The sequence below is a fragment of the Trachypithecus francoisi genome, unplaced genomic scaffold (assembly GCF_009764315.1).
Source record: "Trachypithecus francoisi isolate TF-2019V2 unplaced genomic scaffold, Tfra_2.0 Lachesis_group10, whole genome shotgun sequence".
Classification (NCBI taxonomy): domain Eukaryota; kingdom Metazoa; phylum Chordata; class Mammalia; order Primates; family Cercopithecidae; genus Trachypithecus; species Trachypithecus francoisi.
In genome coordinates, this window is record NW_022681455.1 from 53,263,314 (window position 1) to 53,284,661 (window position 21,348).

Here is a 21,348-nt window from a genome sequence, read left to right on the forward strand (position 1 = left end):
GTCAAGCAGGATCCATGTAGGCTGATCAGAAGTCCTAAGAAGCAAGACACAAAGCCTGAATCCAAAGTGGGGTGGAGGTCGGAGGAGGAAGCTGGCATGCACTCTTGAGACCTGGGGTGGGGAAGGAAGGGCCAGCTTAGTACAGAGCTCTTTTCGCTGCCCTTCTTTCTACCCCAGGAGGGAACCAAGGAACTACCTCCTGTGGCTTGAGGGTACAGAAAGGGAACTGGTGCTTCTTGATGAAATGTTCGCGGGACAACCGCAAATGAGAAAAATAAGGACAATGCAGTAAAGTTTTCATGAAGATAAATTCGTGCAATGTAAAAGATACTTTTTTAAAACAGCAGCCTTTCTTGGCAAAATTAAAAACCTACTAACATATGACTGTCTTCATCAGAGATATTTTTGGAAATGTTATCATTTTATGAATCTTAAATCGGGAACCTACCATCACTGTTTTACCCAGCGACTATTTTGGTTTATAGTGTCCTGAGACATCCTGGGTTGGTTTTGCTTTTGTCTGTTTTAAAATAGGATGGCTGGTGTGTGCGCACGCATGGAGGTGTGGATGACTGCATTCATGAATATCTACCTTGGCAGGGGTGGGGAAAATCAAAGGATCTCTCTGGAGAAGAGGAAGACAAATCCTCTCTTGTAATTCTGCAGGTGCCTCAATCCCAAGGATGAGTATGGGTTGAAGGGGTCTTGTTAACTCAGCAGAAGGGATTCTTGGACACACGCTTACTTTTTAAGAAGGGATCCAGGTGGGATTGCCTTTAAACTAGTTAACTTTAAACTAGTTAACCTAAAATTCCATTTGCCCTCTCCCCACCCATAAATGGGGCAGGAGAATCCATGTATAAAACGCTCACTGTCTTTGGAGTTTAATTAAAGAACTCAAACCTCGGTGTTGGGTGGCGAACTTTTTTCACTCCTAAAGCATAAACCAGGTAAGCTGCTCACTCGGTGCCACTCCACTTGACCGAGGCCCACCATTCCTCTTTCACCTGTTGAGGTTCCCTGTAGGAGCTCTGTCATGCTTCAGTGCAACACTCCCTCCACTGCTACTCACACCTACCACTTCTACTGGGGCTGCTATGCCCCTCAAACCACTGAATTCCGTATTTCCATATTTAAAACCCTCCAGTGATTCATCACTGCCTTCAGAATGAAACCCTGAATCCTAGATGCAGTGTCCAGGTGTCTTCCACAACGTGGTCCCAAGCTTATCTTTCACTCCTCCCCTACCTGCATGCAAACTGGACCTCTTCCCATTCTCCAAACATGCCCTTCCTTAACCACTACACAGTGGCCAAGGGGAAAGAGCATGAGTTTGGGCATTAGCCCATTAAATCCTAGCTTTCTTACGTTTTGCTAGGTGACCTTGGGTAAGCTATTCCAACATTTTAAACTTCAGTTTCCTCAGTCCTCAAATGGGATAAACATAAGGCTCCCACCCTGAAGTACATAATGCCTGTCTCACCCAATGTGGTACATAGGATTAAACATAAGTGTTGGCAGTGACCACTGTTTTATTCTTTTCAACTAGAATATCATCTGCACCCATGTACCCCATCTCCAGCTCTCAAAATCCTATCTATCCTTCAAAGTTCAGTTAAAATTCTATTTTCTTCATGATTACTCCCTTGAGCACTAAAGCCTGAAGTCTATTCTCCTTCCTCTACCCTCACCTTGCCGTGACCTATAGCTGTTTGCTCACATGCTCCTTTTGTTAACGGGCCTGTTGTGTGCTCTTCTGTAAGATTTCGAAGGGTGGTGACTGTGGCTCCTGCATCCGCATCAACATATTCCAGCACAGGGATTAGTGCACCAGAGATGTCAAACAAATATTTGCTAAACTAATGACAAAGAGTTCAAGACTGCCATTTCTTTCCCCTAAATCTAGGCTTAATGTTTCATGTGCAGCAAAAGAGAGCTTCATAGTATTTTTAAATGAGGCTTGGTTTTGTGTTGCTATTCATCTGAACCCTGTTCACAAGATGAAAACTCTTCATCATCAATTTCACAATGGGGACATGGAAATTCTCAAATCTCCCTGGCTTCAGAAAGGATAGAATAATTTAACAAACCAAGACCAAGGACCTGAGTTGAAGCTTATTCACCTAAGACCCTCATCAAACCTCCATAAAATGGGCTAGTAGTAGAGGGCTCTGCTCCCTCCATCCCCCTCAGAGGATAGCAATGTGTCCATGGGTAGTGGACTCCAGAGGTGCTCAAAGCAAAGGACTGACCCCTCTAGCCCCACTAGAAGCACATTACAGGAGACAATCCTCTAGTCAAAGTCACATTAGCCACATTTCCCTTTGGGGCTTAGGCCTGGCTTCCTTCCAAAGAGCTGTTTCGGTCAATTTCCTGGAAATTCTTCAAGCTGCATGTAAGTAGACGCCACAGGGTGAGAGGACCCCGTAGGTTGGAGAAGGTGAAGTGCTGAATATAAGGGCAGGTGTCTGAGAATCAGATCAAAAGAGGGCAGAACTATACTACAATGAAAAAGCAGGCCAAGAACCACCCAGGGGCATTATTTGCATGGCTTTTTCCAAGGAAAAAGAGAAAAAGATACTGAGATACAAACAGTACCACTGCATAGCTTTATATGCTTCCTCCTTCCTTAGAGTAAAGCAAACTTTAATTAGGCCAAGAGGATGCGCACAAGGATGTGCAGAGCTATAATTAAAACCTAGCTACAAGCTTTCTTTTCTCCGTATGAGATAAAAGTCAATAACCCTAATGGTTTCATGCACCTTTTCAATGAAAGAAAAGAATTTAGGTGAGTGTAGACATAATTCATGGAGTGAATCTTTTTTCTTTGAGACAGGGTCTGGCTGTGTTGCTCAGGCTGGTGTGCAGTGGCACAATCTCAGCTCACTGCAACCTCCACTTCCTGGGCTCAAGCCATCCTCCCACTTCAGCCTCCCAAGTAGATGAGACTACAGGGGCACGCTGTCATGCTCGGCTAATTTTTGCATTTTTTTGTAGAGATGGGGTTTCACCATGTTGCGCAGGCTGGTCTCAAACTCCTGAGCTCCAGCAATCTGCTCGCCTTGGCCGCCCAAAGTGCTGGGATTCCAGGTGTGAGCCCCCACACCCAGCTAGGAGTGAATCATTTTTAATGGTGAGTTGACTTTTCCCATCTAATAACACATTTAACCACGAACAACTTGTAACCTTTAGCATAATAACCATTTCCATGGCACCTTCTGGAATGCTACTGAAATATCTCAGGAAACTAGGTCACTTGAAACACTTAAAGAAAAAGTAGGAAAACATCATCTTGGGTGGCCCTTATCAGCCATTAACATCAGCATCCCAAGATGTCAGAGCAACAAGATAATCCCTTTCCGAAGAAGGCTGGCTGCTTTTGGTGATAAGAGATTGATGAAGCTGTATGTTTACTACCTCCTAAGCAGAAATGGAGTAAAAAGTAATGGAAAATAGACTATCCATACTCAAGTTCAACTACGTCACAGGACCTAAGGTGCTTTTCTAAGCAAAATCTCTGAGAATACGTAGGGTTGACCCTTTTCATAGCTTTGTTTCTGTATGAGTCCTCAACTGTGTATTTTTTAGGTCTGGTACAAGTTCATATTTTTAATGAGAAAACAGAATGAGAAGTGATAAGGATGGCCCAGGTCTTGGTACCACTGGGATTAGCACAAAGGAATCCTGACTCTCAGTCCAAATGCACCTCAAACAGCAGTTCCAAGCATCTTTGTCCTTCATCTGTTTTTGAATTCTTAGTAAGAACAGGTGGGGATACTCTGTCCATGAAGAATTCTGTGGAAAAGCAGACCTTTAGCTGCATCTTTTTCTTCCGCAGATGTCTGGTTTAAAATTAACCATGAACTACTCGAAACTGAAAGCACCTACTTCGTCTAGGGTTTAGTTGGCCAATTTTGGCAGTGCTATTAGGGAGTGCCAGGTCAAAGCATGTGGTTTTTAAATTTCAAATCTTTCATGTCCAGAGCATAAGGATGACCATTAAGATAATTTCACACCCATGACCTCCACAGGTGTTTTTTTTTTCCTTCTCCTTGTGAACAGGAACACCCCTGGGTTACAGCTGAATGTAATACTCTTGGCTAAGTCAAAAGGACAGGTTCTGTACACTTGAGAATTCTTTAAAACAAAGCACAAAGAAACAGCCTGTCCTCAGTCCAAGCTGCAACAGGTATGTCTGGCATTTTCCCTGAATCCTCAAGCCCTGCCCTCTTACGCTAGCAGTTCTCCCTGTTCAGGCCTCCCAGAACTTTCCCTCTGTGGAAAGCGGATGGTAAGAGTGTAATGAGCATTAGATGAGTTAGCCCAATACCTGGCATAAGGTAGGCACTACCTGTCTTTCCTATGACCTTAGGCAAATGTTAAGTATTTTTGCTTCCAACTAGGGCTAAGGTGGTGCTGGATGTCCCAGCCAAAGCATAATTTGTGTCATTTAAAGGAAGGTCTCCAGCCTACCCACTGACTCCTGCTTTGTAGAGTTAAGTGCACTTTAGTTGAGGATCTGTAGAGTGATGTGCTCCTAGCTACAACAACTGCAGAGCCAAGCTCTCCAAGGGTTGCAGGGGCAAGTTTAGAGGAGTGAGGCCTGGCTCTGGACAAGCTGGAAGGCTTCCTCTCTGTAGAAAGCATTCCCTTCCCCTGGGTGGGTGAGGAATGAAGGGCGTCTGGGCTGCATCCTTCTCTCCATTCTCCCTACTGTGAGGCATTCTCTCAAGGGAGTGTCAGATACACAAGGGACAACTAACTGTTTCCTTTCAGGACCTGAGAGAAGTTTCTTTCTCAGCAAGGAATTTTAGTTGTAAGGAAACTAAGAGTGAAAAGTATTTTAGGCAATGATCAGGCATTTCTTGTAAGTACTAATCTCACCAGATGTTTCAACTGCTGTATACCTCTGCCAAATGGGAAAAAGAACAGCAAACAGCCTTTTCAAAGTATTTTGGTAAACAAAGTGATTTTTCAAATAAAATTCAATAATCAATTGTCAGGTTGCTTAAGTGTTTTTCCAAGTCCTATTTTCCCACAATAAAATATCTATTTTAGGAAAGCCTGAAGGGAAAGAAAAACAACCAGACAGTTTAGAATATTATGTTTCCAAAGCAACTGCTCTGTGGTTCCATCAGATGGCCTTCAAAGCCAGAGCCCAGGGAGATGCTTTCATGGCCCACAATTACAGAGGTTAGAAAGCACAAACAAAGCATCCAGTCACCAAATGCTCAACTTCTTTCATCTTTTCAATAAAAAAGCATCACACATTTTCAAAAGAAATTCAAAGGAAAAAAAACTGACTTCTGGTTCCAGCAGCGTGGCAAACTGAACAACAGCAGAACCAACTCCCTCACTATAAACACAGGTAGAAATGTGGTATAAAACACAGCAAAAACTCCAACACGATCAATTTTTACCTATAACATGAGGTCCCCACAACAAATTATTTTTTAGAAAAGAGAAGTCACCTTAAATTCAACTCCTTCCAAAATCTTTCTTTATGTGGAAAAGGCATGTTTACCTGAGATGACACCAACAATACTAGTTTGGGATGCTTACACAGAACACTAGGCAAACCTTTATTTCTGTTTTAGGAGGTAAAGAAATTTAACACAGACAATAATTATTCCAGAGGCATAACCTCACAGATATATCTGTAAGCAAACTTTTAACAGCATACTTAAAAAGGCAACACAGCAAATAGTTAAATCTGGAGATCACTGTCATCTAATCTATATCATTGGGGGGGACAATACTTCCATGTTATGGAATAAAAAAAGAGCAGGTAGTGAACTTTCAGAAGTAAAAGATACACAGCCATTTAAACTAAAAACACAATAGATGGATGAAATAGTAGATTAGAAACAAATGAAGGAAGTAGGAGTGAATGGAAGAATGCAAAATTTTCAAAGTGCCTAAAAAGAAAAAAGATTACCCTACAAATGAGGGTTGGATGACAGCAGACTTCTCTGCAATAAATCTTCAAAGTGCTAAGGAAAAATAACTATTAGTCTAGAATTCTATGCCTTAATAAAATATTATTCAAGTGTAAAGGCAAATAACATCACACTCAGACTAAGATATTGCCCTTCATAGAAAGAACTACTTAGGAAAAAATTGAATCAAAAGGGAAAAATTTCACAGAGCAAAGAAAATCAGTAAACACTGATGGCAATAATGGTGATTATTTAGGACCTTAAAAAAAAGTGAGGCCAGATGCGGTGGCTCACACCTGTAATCCTAGTGCTTTGGGAGGCCAGGGTGGGAGGACTGCCAGAGCCCAGGAATTTGAGACCAGCTTGGGCAACAAAGTGAGACTCCACCTCCACAAAAAATAAAAATATTAGCTGGGCACAGTGGCATGCTCCTGTAGTCCCAGCTGCCTGGGAGGCTGAAGCAGGAGGATCACTTGTGCCCAGGAGTTTGAAGTTACAATGAGCTATGATCATGTCAATGCACTCCAGCCTGGGCCACAGAGCAAGACCATCTTTTTTTTTAAAAAAAAAAAAAAAAAGAAAAAAAAAGGTAGAAATAACTCCTGACAATAGTAACATGAAAGATGAGGGGTCAGAGCTAGAATCCTCTAAGGTCCCTGGTATTGTTTAGGAGAACAGAAACACTGACTCAACTGAAACTTTCATAAGTTAAAAATGCATGGTAAACTTCTATGGGTAACCACTCAAATAAGAGAATGAATAACTTCTGAATAAGTAAAATAAAAAATGATGATTATAAAAATTCTACAAAGCAGTAAAGGAGAAAAGAAGGCCAAAGAAAAAACATACGCACAAAAAAGGTGACGGAAAGTAAAGGCATACCTCACCTTTGCTTTACTGCACTTTGTATATATTACAGGTTTTCTGTACTGAGGTTTGTGGCAACTCTGCACTGAGCAACTCTATTGGTACCATTTTTCCAACAGCATGTGTTACTGTGTCACATTTTTGTAATTCTCACAATTATAAAATATTTCTCAAAATATTTCAAATTTTTTCACTATTATTATATCTGTTGTGGTGATCTGTGTGTGGTTACTGAACTTTGATGTTACCACTGTAACTGTTTTGAGGTGCCATGAACCGCACCTATATAAGACAGCAAACTCAATAAATATTGTGTGTATTTTAGCTGTTCCACAGACTTGCTGTTCCAGCCAACCATCTTCTTCTTCTCTGGCCTCCTTATTCCCTGAGATACAATGTTGAAATTGGGTTAATAATCCTACAATGGCCTCTAAGTGCTGAAGTGAAAGGAAGCGTAGCATGTCTCTCACTTTATATCCAAAGCTAGAAATGATTAAGCTTAGTGAGGAAGGCAGGTGGAAAGCTGAGACAGGATGAAAGCTGGGCCTCTTCTACCAGGTTAGCCACGTTGTGAATGCAAAGGAAAAGTTATTGAAGGAAATTAGAAGTGTTACTCATATGAACACAAAAATGATGAGAAAGCATTAATAGCCTTATTGCTGAAAGTTTGAATAGTCTAGGTAGAAGATCAAACCAGCCATAACATTCCCTTAAGCCAAAATCTAATCCAGAGCAAGCCGCAAACTCACTTCAATTCTATGAAGGCTGGGAGAGGTGACGAAGCTGCAGAAGAAAAGCTGGAAATTAGCAGAGGATGGCTCATAAGGTTTAAAGGAAGAAGTCATCTCCATAACACAAAAGGGCAAGGTGTAGCAGCAAGTGCTGCTATAGAAGCTGCTGCCAGTTATCTGGAAGATATTAACTAAGATCACTGATGAACATGGCTACACTAAACTGTAGCACAGACCACTGCGCCTGGCAGCATTTTTAATTTATCTTTCTTTTCTTATGAATAGGGTCTCACTCTGTCACCCAGGCTGGAGTGCAGTGGTGTGGTCATAGCTCACTGTAAACTTGACCTCCTGGGCACAAGCCATCCTCCCACCTCGGCCTCCCAAGTAGCTAGGACAACAAGCTCAAGCCATGCCTGGCTAGTTTTAAAATTTTTTGTAGAGATAGAATCTTGCTATGTTGCCCAGGCTGGTCTCACACTCCTGGCCTCAAGCAATTCTCTTGCCTCAGCCTCCCAAAGTGCTGGGATTACAGGTATATACCACTGTGCCTGGCCAGCATTTTAAAATTTAGGTATGTCTACTTTTTTTTTAGATTTAATGCGATAGCACATTTAATAGACTATAATATAATGTAAACATAACTTTTATATGCACTGGGAAAGCAAAAAAAATAGTGTGACTTATTTTATTACAGTACTCATTTTATTGCAGTGATCTGCAACTAAACCTACAATATCTGAGGTATGAAATAACTATTAACATGCTAAATGAAAATGAATTAAATTTTCCCATTAAAAGACAAGAGACTGTCAGATTCAGTCACTAAATCCCTATGCACTTATCTGGTCAAAATACTTACCATATTTGCATAAGGAGATATGTCTTAGAAGATTCTTTGCACGCTGCTAATTGAATAACCTGCATAAACCTACATAGCTGGGCACCGTGGCTCACACCTGTAATCCCAGCACTTTGGGAGGCTAAAGTGGGAGGATCACTTTGACTCCAGGAGTTTGAGATCAGCCCGGGCAACATCGTGAGACAATGTTTCTACCAAAAATCAAAAAATCAGCCGGGCGTGGTGGCACATGCCTGTAGTCCCAGCTAGTCAGGAGGCTGAGGTGGGAGGATGGCTTAAGGCCAGGAGTTCTAGGCTGCAGTGGGTGAGGTATGATTGTGCCACAGTACTCTAGCCTGGGTAACAGGGCCGGATTCTGTCTCAAAAAACAACAACAAAAAACAATCTAACAACCTACATACCTATCCAAAGAAACACTTGCAAAATGGTGTAATAAATTCCAACACTGAAATAATACAAAGCAGTTAAAATGAATTAATTTCTAATTAACTATAATTAGCATAATTATAATTAATGAATTACATCTATATGACTCAAGATGAATTTGTCAAAATATACTGGCTGGAAAAAATCTATTTGAGAAAGTTTAATTAGTATACCATTCATGTATGGTTTTTAAAAACTATCTTAGAACGTACTATGTATTGTCATGTATACATATATATGTAGTAAAAATATATCCGAGAAAAACTGTACAACCTTCTGAAGAAGTCTGGAAAGAGACTGTACTTTAGATGCATTTTTGTAATGTTTTCTTATTTAAACAAAAAAAATCAAGCATTTGTTAGGTGCACAGATATCATCTATATAATTTTATTTTAAATATTTTCAAATAGTTCCAAAATTACGATTTAAAAGAAAATTTGAAAAGGGGAAGAAAGATAAGTTTGGATTTATGCCAAGCCAGATGCATCCATCCAGCTATTCGTTTTTCAAAATTACAAATTTTTTTTTTTTCAAAATTACATTTTAAATGTTCTAAATATTTTTAAAGCATATTCTCTCACACTATTCACAACATACAGTTCTAACTGCAAGGGAGGAAACATACATAGACACTCAAAAAACAATCTTGTGTGTAACTCATGATTTATCTTTGACTGCTAAATAACTTGAAAATGTGGTTCTGACATTTGCTTTTTGTGTGTGTATATTCTAATACTGAGGATACATTTGGTGGAGTAATCAGCTATAGTAACAATGGGATGAAAAAGATGGGGAAAACACCTTTTCATTCTAGCCTAAGCCAGTGAGTGTCGGTGGGGCAAGGATGGGATGCTAAGGGGCACATCATGAGAATACTTTGAAAGGAATGCATCATAGTCCTTGGGAACAATGGGATAGCCAAAGTGGTTGGGGTGGGGGTGGGGGTGGGATCACTCTCTAGAGTTGAATCCTGTCCCTTAGTACGCTCATGGCTTCACAGAGGAATTGGATCCTTGCACACAGTCCTCAAAAGTGAGAAGGAGACTGACAGGCAGGAGAGAGAGTTTTACGGGGTAGAGCCCAGAAGAATGAAAGAGCCTCGTGTTGCTGAGTAGAGCTGAGCATAACAGATCGGCTAAGGAAGGCCAGAATGCCTCCTTCTGAGGAAAGGAGCCAGCCACCCTTTCAACACAGTGTTCCTGGGGGATTCAAAGCCATGTGCACTGCACAACACTGACCCTGTTTCCTGGCAGCTGCTGCTGAATCCAAGGATCAGTGCATGAGGCATAGGCAGACTGACGGGGGTGCTTCCTTTTGGACTGTAACAAACACAATTAGATCCTCTCTGCTTAGGGTCTAAGAGGTCAGAGGCACAGCAGGAGAAGAGTAGACACATTAAATGGCTTCACACGAGGACACAGCAGCTGCCTAAAAGGGAAACCACCTGTAACACTCTAACAAAGGAGTTAAAAGTGGCTTTGATAGCTCACTGGGTGGGTCAGGGGAAACCTGATCCAGCCAGGTAGATAAGGCAAAGTGAGGGAAAGCCACCGTTTGGCACCATGTATGTAGAGGTTCTCAATTTGGGGACTGGAGACAAGAGAAAAGACACATGGATAGTGTGAAAAATCAGGCCTCTCTTCAGAGGACAAATGCCCTGAATCTCGGGCGGCTGAAAGGCACACAAGATTTTTATGTTTGCTGTAATGGCATCGTTTTACAAAGCTGAGTAACTAATGCAAACTAAGTTGTTTCTCTTCTATAACTTGGAATTTCATTTCCCAGCCTTCACCATGGACAGTGATATTAGACAACCCCTATTAAGCAAAAGCAAAAAGGATTGCTATAAAGTGCAATACTTTCAAATTAAAATATACCACTAATTCAAATATGCTCCAAATCAGGGATCTATGACCTTTTCCTGGAAATAAACACTAAAGTTAATGAGATAATGAGAAGTAATACCTCTTCTCTCCTTTTAAGTTTGTTTCTATCAAGTGCACAAACTATGAGCAAGTCTATATTCCTTCTACAGTTTAAACTCAGTTTCACAGTTTTAAAACTGTGATTTAGTTATTTTCCTTCCAGTGAATTTAAAGTTTCAGTGACCCCCTTTCATTTCCTTCTGATCATCTCCCTTCTTTCAAGACTTCTTCCTATTGGCCAGATGTAGTGGCTCAAGTCTGTAATCCCAGCACTTTGGGAGGCAGAGGTGGGTGGATTGCTTGAGCCTAGGAGTTCAAGACCAGCCTGGACAACATGATGAAACCTTGTCTTTATGAAAAATACAAAAATTAGCTAGACGTGGTGGCATGCTCCTGTAGTCCCAACCACTTGGGAGGCTGAGATGGGAGATCACTTGGGCCCAGGAGGCGAGATGCAGTGAGCACCAATGCACTCCAGCCTGGGCAACAGTGAGACACTGTCTCAAACAAACAAAAAAACCCCTGCTTCTTCCTGTCTCCTTTAAGTGACAGTTAATTTTATTTGTATTAATCTAGAACTTGCTAAAGCAGCTGTGAAATTATGCCACAGAATAAACAAAAATACAAAAGACTGCTTATTTAAAAAATTCTTCAAAGCCCTGAATATGCAGATAAGCAGGAAGGTAAATAAAAACTACAATAATGACCATTACAGGCGTGTGACCACAGAAGAATGGCTCTAACTCCCGGGACATTCCTCTAAAATGAGGGGCCCCCCGGGGCTTCATGATATCCTCAGTTTGTTCCATTGTAAAACTCCATGACTGCCCTTCTGTGTCTTAACATTCAATGGAGTAGAAATGCTAAGTATAAAAAGAAAAATGGCCAGGCATGGTGACTCATGCCTGTAATCCCTGCACTTTGGGAGGCTGAGGGGGGTGGATCACCTGAGGTCAGGAGTTCAAGACCAGACTGGCCAATATGGTGAAACCCCGTCTCTACTAAAAATACAAAAAATTAGACAGAAGTGGTGGCGCATGCCTGTAGTTCCAACTACTAGGGAGGCTGAGGCAACAGAATCGCTTGAACTCGGGAAGTGGAGGTTGCAGTGAGCCGAGATGGCGCCACTGCACTCCAGCCTGGGCGACAAGAGTGAAAGTCTCAAAACAAACAGAAAAACGTGTAGCTAAAATGATATTCAAAGCTTGAAAAACGACACATAATAACGGAATTACTGATGGGTTTTACATATGTACAGGAGAAAACTCGGACAAAAATCAAATGTGAATACCATCAACTTGGAGCACTAGGGCTTATTTTCAACTTGGGCATATCTGATCTGGAGAGCTTTTTGTAAACTTGATTTAATTTAAGGAAACACTGCCTCTTCGCCTATTACCTATGTACTCTAAACTGTGAGTTAAAATTGTGGTTTCCCTATTCTGTATATTTCTTAAATTTCTGTATTCAGTGCTTAGTCACTGCTCAAAGTCTTCTGTTCTCACCAAGCTATCAGAGGAAAATCTATACTTTCTATTACAATGTGTTCAGAACCTCCTACATCCACTCAGATGTACACAGCTGTAATTGATACAGCTCCTTCTTCTCTTTAGCAGGAAATCATCTGTTTAAGAGAGGATATATAATGAAATTATAGCTATATTTCTAGGACTTAAGAAACATATAAGGCAAATGCTTAAGTTCTCTAAAAATCATATGAAATATTTTTCTCTATAATATTGCTATGTATAATTATAAACTCTATTAGAGTTCTCTTAAAGACATGGCTCTATTATCTATCAATTATGGAAAAGTAAACAGTTCACTCGGAGAAACATCACAGCTTGCTTTGGTTTTGTCCCTTGAACACAGAGATGTGTACAGTGCTGGGGCCAGGAGTCATTCCTGTGCACTTCCCCTGCCTCCAGTCCTGAACTCTCCATCTTGGAGGCTAATTAAACTGCCTTCATTCTAGAATAGGATAGAAAAAAAAAAAGCAAAAAAAGGAGTTGTAAGCATTTCTTGGAGTGTCAAGCATAAAAGCAATGCTAGGAGCATCTACCATTCTAGTCAGAATATCTGTACCTTGGCTTATGAAACATACATGGGAGAACAAGACAGATATCCCACAGCTGCAACACCTCTGATAATCAAATACGCCTGCACATGCCCACACTCCTGCACATCACCACATGTGGCCAGGGAGACACCATCACAGCCTGGGGCTGATGGAGAATTCATTTTGTCCCCTGAACTCTAAGATTCATGTTTATATCTCTTCTCCTTTTCCTCCCACATCTGCCTTCTTCTTTACTACTCCTTGAAGAACTAAAACCAAAATGAAACACTATACAGGAGTGCCTGAACATTTGTATTATATAGGGCTTAATTCTCCAGAAGAGTTAGAAATAGGTTGGTGGTGTAAGAATGAAAAGTAGGTAGGCCTTTCCAGAAAAATGTACACAAACTGCTTAACACTGGAGGGCAGCTTTCCTCCCCCTTTTAGCTTTAAAGGCTATAGTGTTACCCCTTCAAAATAGGGAGAAGGGTTGATTCTGATTTTTCTTTCATTTTTATGCTATAACATTTGCCTTTGAGATCATCAAATGTGATTTTCAACATTGCAGTGATATAAAAGAAATAACTGGGCTGAACTCACACAGACAATTCAAAACCTAAATGCAGACCTCAACAGTCACACTCCTCTTAGCTTTTAAAAAACAACAGATTTGACAAGTTATCCGTTCACAGAGGGTGATGTGCCACAAAACATACCAAACACAAGTACCACCCACTTCCTTCCTCCCCTAACTTCAAACAAGAAGCAGGCACTTATTAAATGCTTAATAATAAAAAGCTTTCACATGTGTTTTTCTTCACATTTCGTTCATTTTCCAATCTGTATTTTGCTTGCATAAGAGTATTTCTGAAAATATTTTAATTTTGAATATCATACGAAACACAACAAAACAATCAATAACAAAGGTTTCTATTTTTGATATTCTAGAAGGCATACTTGTACAAACAATTCTGACATTTCGAAAAATCGATTTTAAAACACACTCAAAATGCATTAAGATACTTGCTTGCCCAGTTGTCTCTATACCCCGAGGGGCCACCTTTCCTCATTTAGGAATACAATTTAGGACAACACTATGAGTGCATTTACGTGAGAGGAAGACTGTGGTAACCTCTGACTTACCTCACAGAACATATACAGAGACAGCAGTGTGAGTCCAAGGTTATACACCACTAAAATCCCCCGGCAAGAGAATGGCTGTTTATTCCTCATGTATTTTGGTCCCAGCCATACAATTAGTAAATATATGACAGAGCAGATAAATGTGGGTATATAATTGTCCAGAAGAAACCATCCTTTTACTCTAGTATCTGAAAAATAAAAAAAATTAATGATATATAAAAATAATCACAACTTTTCAAACGCTGAAAACATTTATCTAACCATGATGATATAAAAGTTACCTGGTATTCATGTTTCTAATCCCAATAAAGCAATCAGGAGAGGAGGCATGGATTTTCAATACATATCAAACAAGGTGAAGCTCCTTGTTACATGCTCTGAATAACAATGTATTTATTCATGATTTTTGCTAAGTAAAATCATAATAAAAATATTCTTTCCAAAGAATTTAAGAAGAAAACAAGGAGAAGGCTACATTTCCCATTAACTGGATTTATTAACCAGGTTTACCAGATTACACATAGAGTGATGAAACTCAAGAAATGGCAGTCATTGAACTCCAGTCCTCCATCTCAACCACATGTCGGTCAGCAAGTATGGCCAGCATATGCAGACTCAGAAAACGTGCTGCTTAGCCAGGTTAGTGAAACTGACACTAATTAGGAAGGCAGCCTTTGCTATGAGTGTTTAATGGTCAACCGCAGAGAGGACAATGATTTAAAAACAAAACAAGGGCTGGGTGTGGTGGCACATGCCTGTAATCCCAGCACTTTGGTAGGCCGGGGAGGGCAGATCACCTGAAGTCAGGAGTTCGAGACCAGCCTGGCCAACATGGCAAAACCCTGTCTCTACTAAAAATACAAAAATTAGCCAGGCATGGTGGTGCGCACCTGTAATCCCAGCTACTTGGGAGGCTGAGGTGGGAGGATCGCTTGAAATTGGGAGGCGGAGGCTGCAGTGAGCTGAGATCATACTACTGCACCCCAGCCTGGGCAACAGAGTGAGACTTCGTATCAAAAATGAAAATATAAACAAAACAAAACAAAACAAAACATGAAGGTGAAGCAGCAATGATCAGATAAGTGCCTACTTAAAGTGTAGTATTTAACAAACTGAGGAGTAGTAGCATGAGAGAAAACCCAGGCAGATCCAGAGGAGCTACTGGTATAGGAAGGGTCTCTTCTGCCCCCATTCCTTTCCTTAGGCAGGGAGGAGGGAGAGGGAAACAGGTCAGCCACCAGCAGCAAACTGACAACCTCTTCTTGGATGGTGAGAAACTCCTTGGCAGCCAGACCCCCTAGGTGTTGTATGTTCCCTGATTCAGCTTCATACTCTGGCTGACCCTAGGAAGCTACCTCTGAAGCATGCTCCCCTTTGAACCATTATGATGCTCCCCAAAAACCTGTGGGGCTCCTCAATCTTAACTACCCACCAAGGCTCACAATTCCAGAGCTTGAAACACATGTAGCATTCACCTGCTATGTCTTCAGAGAAGCAGCAGTTGGGAGGACACCATTTGCCCTTTCTTTTTTTTATTATTCATTTATTTATTTATTTTGAGACAATCTCACTCTGTCGCCCAGGCTGCAGTGCAGTGGCGTGATCTCCGCTCCCTGCAACCTCTGCCTCTAGGGTTCAAGCAACTCTCCTCCAGGAGAATGTGATTCAGCCTCCAGAGTAGCTGGGACTACAGGCGCACAGCACCACCCCCGGCTAATTTTTGTAATTTCAGTAGAGACCAGGTTTCACCATATTGGTCAGGCTGGTCTCGAACTCCTGACCTCAGGTGACCCACTTGCCTCGGTCTCCCAAAGTACTGGGATTACAGGAGTGAGCCCGGCTCTATCTACCCTTTGACCCCTCCCAGGTTGGACCATCTTGCTACTCCCTCCAGTTGTTTTTGCCTTGATTTCACAGAACAAGAACAGGCTCAATAAAGCATATGTCCACGTGGGGAACTGTCAGTCAGTCTTCCTTTCTTGCACTGTACACACTAAACTCACCCAGCATTTCTCTCATGGCTTGCTTTCTTTGGCTTCAGAGGGACATGTCCTCCACACCCTCCCCACTAGTTATGCTATGGTAACAGAGGGTGTTACTGTCAGTCCGGCAGAACTGGTTGTTCTTAGAAGTCATTCAGGGAAATGGCTGGCCCCAGGGACTTTAAGGGGATGCTTAACACCTTTTGTTCTCAGCTTTGGGCCTTGGAAAGAAAACCAGTTCCCACTTAGCAACTAACATGAGACTGTTACATATTTTGTATGAACATATATATCACGAACAATAAACACACACAAATCTCCCTCTTTTTTAAATTTAAACCCCTGATTTACACTTTGCTTTATTCATTTTCCCACAAATATTCATCTTTCCAAACTGGCACGTATTCATCCTCCCACACTGCAGAGTGCTTCCCAGGCACCTGATCCGAATTCCAGCCCCAGGTAGAGAATCCTTAGGATCTAGTCAATCTGTGGTGGTCCTAACCCCCTCTCTGGTGACCGGTTCAGGCAGGGGCATATAAAGCAATTGTGGCCAGTGAGTTTTGAGGGATGACAGCTGGCAAAGAGCTCTGGGAAACGGCTTCCTTATGCTTAAAACCACACAAATGAAACATTTTTTCTTCTTCCTCTGAATGTGCTGCTTGGAGCTGCTGCAGCCATCCTACAACTGTGTGAGGTGGGGGACCCATTCTGAGGACAGAGCTGCTGATACCTGGAAGTGGCAAAGTAGAAAATGACAAGAACAAGGATCCTTGGTTACATCATACAGTCCCTGAAATAACTATGGAATTGCCCCACCTGGTAATGCAAGCTAATACTTTTCATTATTATTTTAGCCATTTAGAGTTGGAATTTTTGTCCCTTACAGCTAAAGTAAGGCACTATCTCAAACCAAGCACATACAGATGGATCTATAACTTACTCTTTTTTGTTCAACTGGCCATACACTAATTTACATAACCTGTCCCCTACTGACAGGCATCCAGATGATTCCTTGAAAAATAATGCTGTACTGAGCATCCTGATATACATCACAGCATAACTGATCAAGGCTAGCCATAGGATAAAGTATGAGGAGTAGAACGGCTAGGTAAAAGGACATGTGCATTTTAATTCCAGCAGAAGGCAAAACAGCCTTTCAGAGAGGTTGTGCCAATTTTGACTCTTTCTCCATGCCTTCACTATTACCACAGGTGACATGAAACCTATTATTTCATCTCTGCCATGCTAATAGACTAAGTCCTTTTGTTATTTCTTTTGTATTTTAAAAATCATGAGAAACTGAGATTCTTTTTGTCTGTTTAAAAGGCATTTCTAGTTTTTCTGTGAATCTTTCTGTGAGCCTAAGAAGTTCTTTCTTTACAGAAAAGACTTTGAAGACATTTACAGATGACATCAAAAGAAGGCAATATGGAGCTCATTTACTTTCTAAAAGATACAGCAAGTAAGGTTCAGGTGCATATTTACCAGTGAGTTAACATGATATGAAATGAGAAGACCTTAAAAAGCGTAAATTAAAATTGTAAAAGCGGGCGAGTTTTAAACTCCTATTGCACCTCTGCATTTTGGAAATTAGTTTTTCTTAGAGACTGCCAAGAATTGAGAAAAACATGCCACCAATAATGGTGAAATCTATAGTATTCTCTGGCTACAAGCTTTACAGCATATTTTTAAACTCCAGTTAAAATCAACAGAGGACCAGCCACAGCAGGTGTCTCTGTCAGAGACTTCTCCAAATCCCTTGTTATCCAGGATAAAGTTTTGGACTTATCATAGAAAATACTAACATGTTCTAATATCTCCTCATGCAATATTTACAAGTGACTACAGGCAGGGAGTGACGCCGCAGAAGGTAAGCAAAACCAAAAACCACCTCACCTCGGGGGCCAAGCAATGCCTTGAAATAGGTACTAAGTGATGCATCAAAATGTTCCATTTTAAAACCTATTAAGAAAAAAAAAGATACTGATTAATCTCTACTCAAAATATTTTTTATACATTTTTTTTCATAAAATAATAAATTCTTTTCAAAGAATATGCTACGGGCAAAGTTAAGTTCAGTTCCATAGGTTAAAAGAATTTTTTTAATACACAAAAGTGACTTCTGTGCTAGATCTCAGTTGAAGAATAAAAGGAAAGACACAATTCTGTGAATTCACTTTATAAATGAAGTGCCAGTTTTCTGAATTTCTTTTCTCAGTTCCATAAAAATTCTTGCCGTGAAGCTGAAATCTCAGTGGGGAAAAAAGTGGAACTAACTGGAATGAGAGGTGGCAGACAGGAAAAGATCCTGTCTGGGCAACAACTGAGGACTTGAGGTAAGACAAGGAAGAGCCATATCAGGGAACAGAACGCCACAGTGACGAGACAGTTTTTTCCACTTGTTACTTTTATCAATTATTATTTTACAGTACTTCATGTCTACAGTAAAAAACTTCAAATATTAAAAATGAAAAAAGGGGCAAAAATCTCATTACTTCCCTCAACCGCAATCCCCAAGCCATGCATCACAAGGAACCTAATGGTAACATTTCTTCAGTATACTTCCAGCGATTTCTCCTCTTTTGAGCACAAAGAGGTCATGCTAAATGGATGTTTTCACAATTGTGGGTTGCAACCCATTAGTTAGATGATCATGTCAACTTAGCATTAAAAATAATAATTGATCATAATAAAGAATCAGAATGCTTTGCTCTTAGTGAGAATGAATATAGTTTCATAAAACTTTAGTATTATTATATCATATTTATAAGTATAATATACTCAGCTGTGATATAAAATATATTCTTACTGTGGGGATCACAGTTAAAAAAACTTAAAAAAACACTATTATATATAGAAGTGCGTATACATTACTTGCTTATTTTCACTTAATAAAACATCTTGGAGATACCAGTTAAAGATTTACCTCCATCTTCTAAGATTCTGTAGCTCCCAACCTTCCCCAATTTAAGATTTATATTTAGAGGGTAGCTAATCAACTTTTCATAAGCATACTGACTATATTTAGTATATTAAAGACATACATTTCCAACTTTCCTGGCCATTCTTCTTACAGGAATAATCATCAATATTATAACTTCCAAGGGCAAAGGCAGAATTGATTTTATTAACTAAGCTCTTAATCATTTAGCAACACTTCTCTTCCTTGGCTTGTAACACTGAAGCATATGTATTCTCTGGCTAATTTTAAATTACTTTATCCATGAAATTATCTAATGGTTGTAGTAATTACAATTAGATCAGTCCAGATGAGAAGGGACGTAGAGACAGGAGGAGCCATCAATGACACTTTCAAAGTAGTTAACAGGGTTCTGTGCTGACAGCTTTCCTGCCCAAGGGCGATTGGGGAGGGTGCTGACACCAATTCATGGCTGGAAATGAAGGCACCAGCTCCCCATCTGTCCCATCTGCCAATAACCAGGTCAGCCACCTTTGCCTCTCAATAGTTACACAACCTTAGTACAAGGTCACTTCTGCAATCCAACAATTAAAATTTTAACATACAGTAGTCCCCTTAATCCACGGTTTTGCTTTCTGAGATTTCAATTACCTGCAATCAACCACAGCCTGAAAATACTAGGTGGGAAATTCCAGAAATAAACAATTCATAAGTTATAGATTGCAAACTGTTCTGAGTAACGTGATGAAATCTCCTGCAGTCCCACTCCATCCTGCCTGGGATGGGAATCATCTCTTTGTCCAGCGTATCTTCACTGTAAACACTTCTCCACCCTCGAGTCATTTTGTAACCTTCTGGGTTATCAGATCAACTGCCTCAGGATCGCAGTGCTCATAGTTCAGATAACTTTTATTTTACTTAATTGTTCTTTTTTTTATTGTTGTTGTCAATCTCTTACTTTGCCTAATTTATAAAGTAAACTTTATTACACCTACATATGCATAGGAAAAAACCCACTATATACAATATAGTGTTTGGTACTATCTGCAGATTTAGGCTTCCATTCTAGGGGTCTTGGAAGGTACTCCCTGACGATGAGGGGGTACTAATGCACTGTATTCCTAAGAAAGGCCATTTTTTTGTCCTAAGCCATTTTCCTGCCCTAGATTGAACCACTTCAGGAGAGACAAGAAATTCTAGAAAATCCTGGTGCTGAAGAGAATAGGTTTAGCCTTACACTTCATAAAGAGAATTCCTCTTTAAAACACAGTTAAATAAGAAATGTTTTATCTTTTAAAGGCTATTAAAAGTTCTGCCCGAGGTGGGTTCAGGAAGGGCACTGGCTAAAACATAATTTGGCTGTGTCTACTTTTTCAACTTCTATTGAAAATCATCTAGAAAATCCAAGTTTTGGAAGACAACCATCATGATTTTGTGACACTGAAATCACACTAACACAATTTAATTTCATCTATGATGTATGGTGGGCCACGTATATCGAGGTCACAGGGTTCCCTGCTCCCCACTGGCTGTATCCCAAACAGCCAAATGAAAGGAAGTCAGAAGGAACAAGGTCATAAAGGCTATGACTAATGGACTGAATAACTGATGGACAAGCTGCTCACTGGGGACAGATACCTTCCTCCAAGGCATTTTAAAACCTAGATTCTATTACCTAATGTGTAATATTAACTTACTTACTTATGGGTCATATTAAATGTACAATTATCAGGTATTAAGCATGAAGGGACTTTAAGCAGGTTCAATGCTAGACTCTATAAGAAACTAGGGTTTGAAACCCCCCAATTTTTTTTCACTTATTAGCAACGTGACCTTGGACAAATTATTTAATCTTTCTGAAAAATGGGGAAAAGACCAAAGCAACTGCCTTTAAGTTTAAGAAGATTAAATAAGGTAATATAAATAAGGCCCTTACAGCTGTGTCTGGCATGTAGGAAGCCTTCAATAGATGTTTCTGAATGTATGTCTGCCACAGGATTGGCTCCATGATGAATACTGTCAACCACCCACGGCTGTCTCTGCTTCTCAGCAGGGGCACTGCTGGCATTCCAGTGGAAACAATCAATGTCCTGTGCATTGTGGATCATTAATTGTCCTTGGTCCCTGTCCACTAAATGCCATCAGTGAGCCCCAATCATTCTGACAACCCACAATGTCCACTTGCATGTCCTAACACCCCCCTAGAGAGACAGCAAGAGAAGGTGGGGGCAAGGCAGGGGTGGGGGGGGGAGCTGATAATATATCAAGAGAGGAACTTGTCAGAAACAGATATTACCCAAACATGAAAGAAAAAACTAAAAGGAATGTACTAATTAAATACACAACTATCTAACACCTACTGTATATTAATACAAAGGATTGCCAAAATAGGGATAAACATAAAGGAGCACACCTAGTGACCCAGAAAAAATCAGACATTCATAACGGGGAAAAGAAGTCAGATATAGTAAAGCAAAAACAAAATCCAGTT

The 21,348-nt window shown here is 40.4% G+C and overlaps 1 protein-coding gene across 8 annotated transcripts in view; it reads right to left on the reverse strand.

Moving 5' to 3' along the window:
* The window catches only part of ELOVL5 (ELOVL fatty acid elongase 5), a 79,991-nt gene that overhangs the window by 10,625 nt on the left and 48,018 nt on the right, over nucleotides 1–21,348 (reverse strand). For 4 of the 8 annotated variants that reach the window (XM_033217462.1, XM_033217464.1, XM_033217463.1 and 1 more), the window contains exons 2-3: nucleotides 17,834–17,899; nucleotides 13,953–14,140 (exon numbers count right to left, since the gene is read on the reverse strand). In XM_033217462.1, coding sequence (XP_033073353.1) covers nucleotides 13,953–14,140; nucleotides 17,834–17,891 — 246 coding nt within the window. In that variant the 5' untranslated portion in view covers nucleotides 17,892–17,899. Of the gene's footprint in view, nucleotides 1–13,952; nucleotides 14,141–16,265; nucleotides 16,668–17,833; nucleotides 17,900–21,348 lie in introns of those variants that run through there. The other 4 variants (XM_033217466.1, XM_033217467.1, XM_033217469.1 and 1 more) reach the window with 1 other exon arrangement.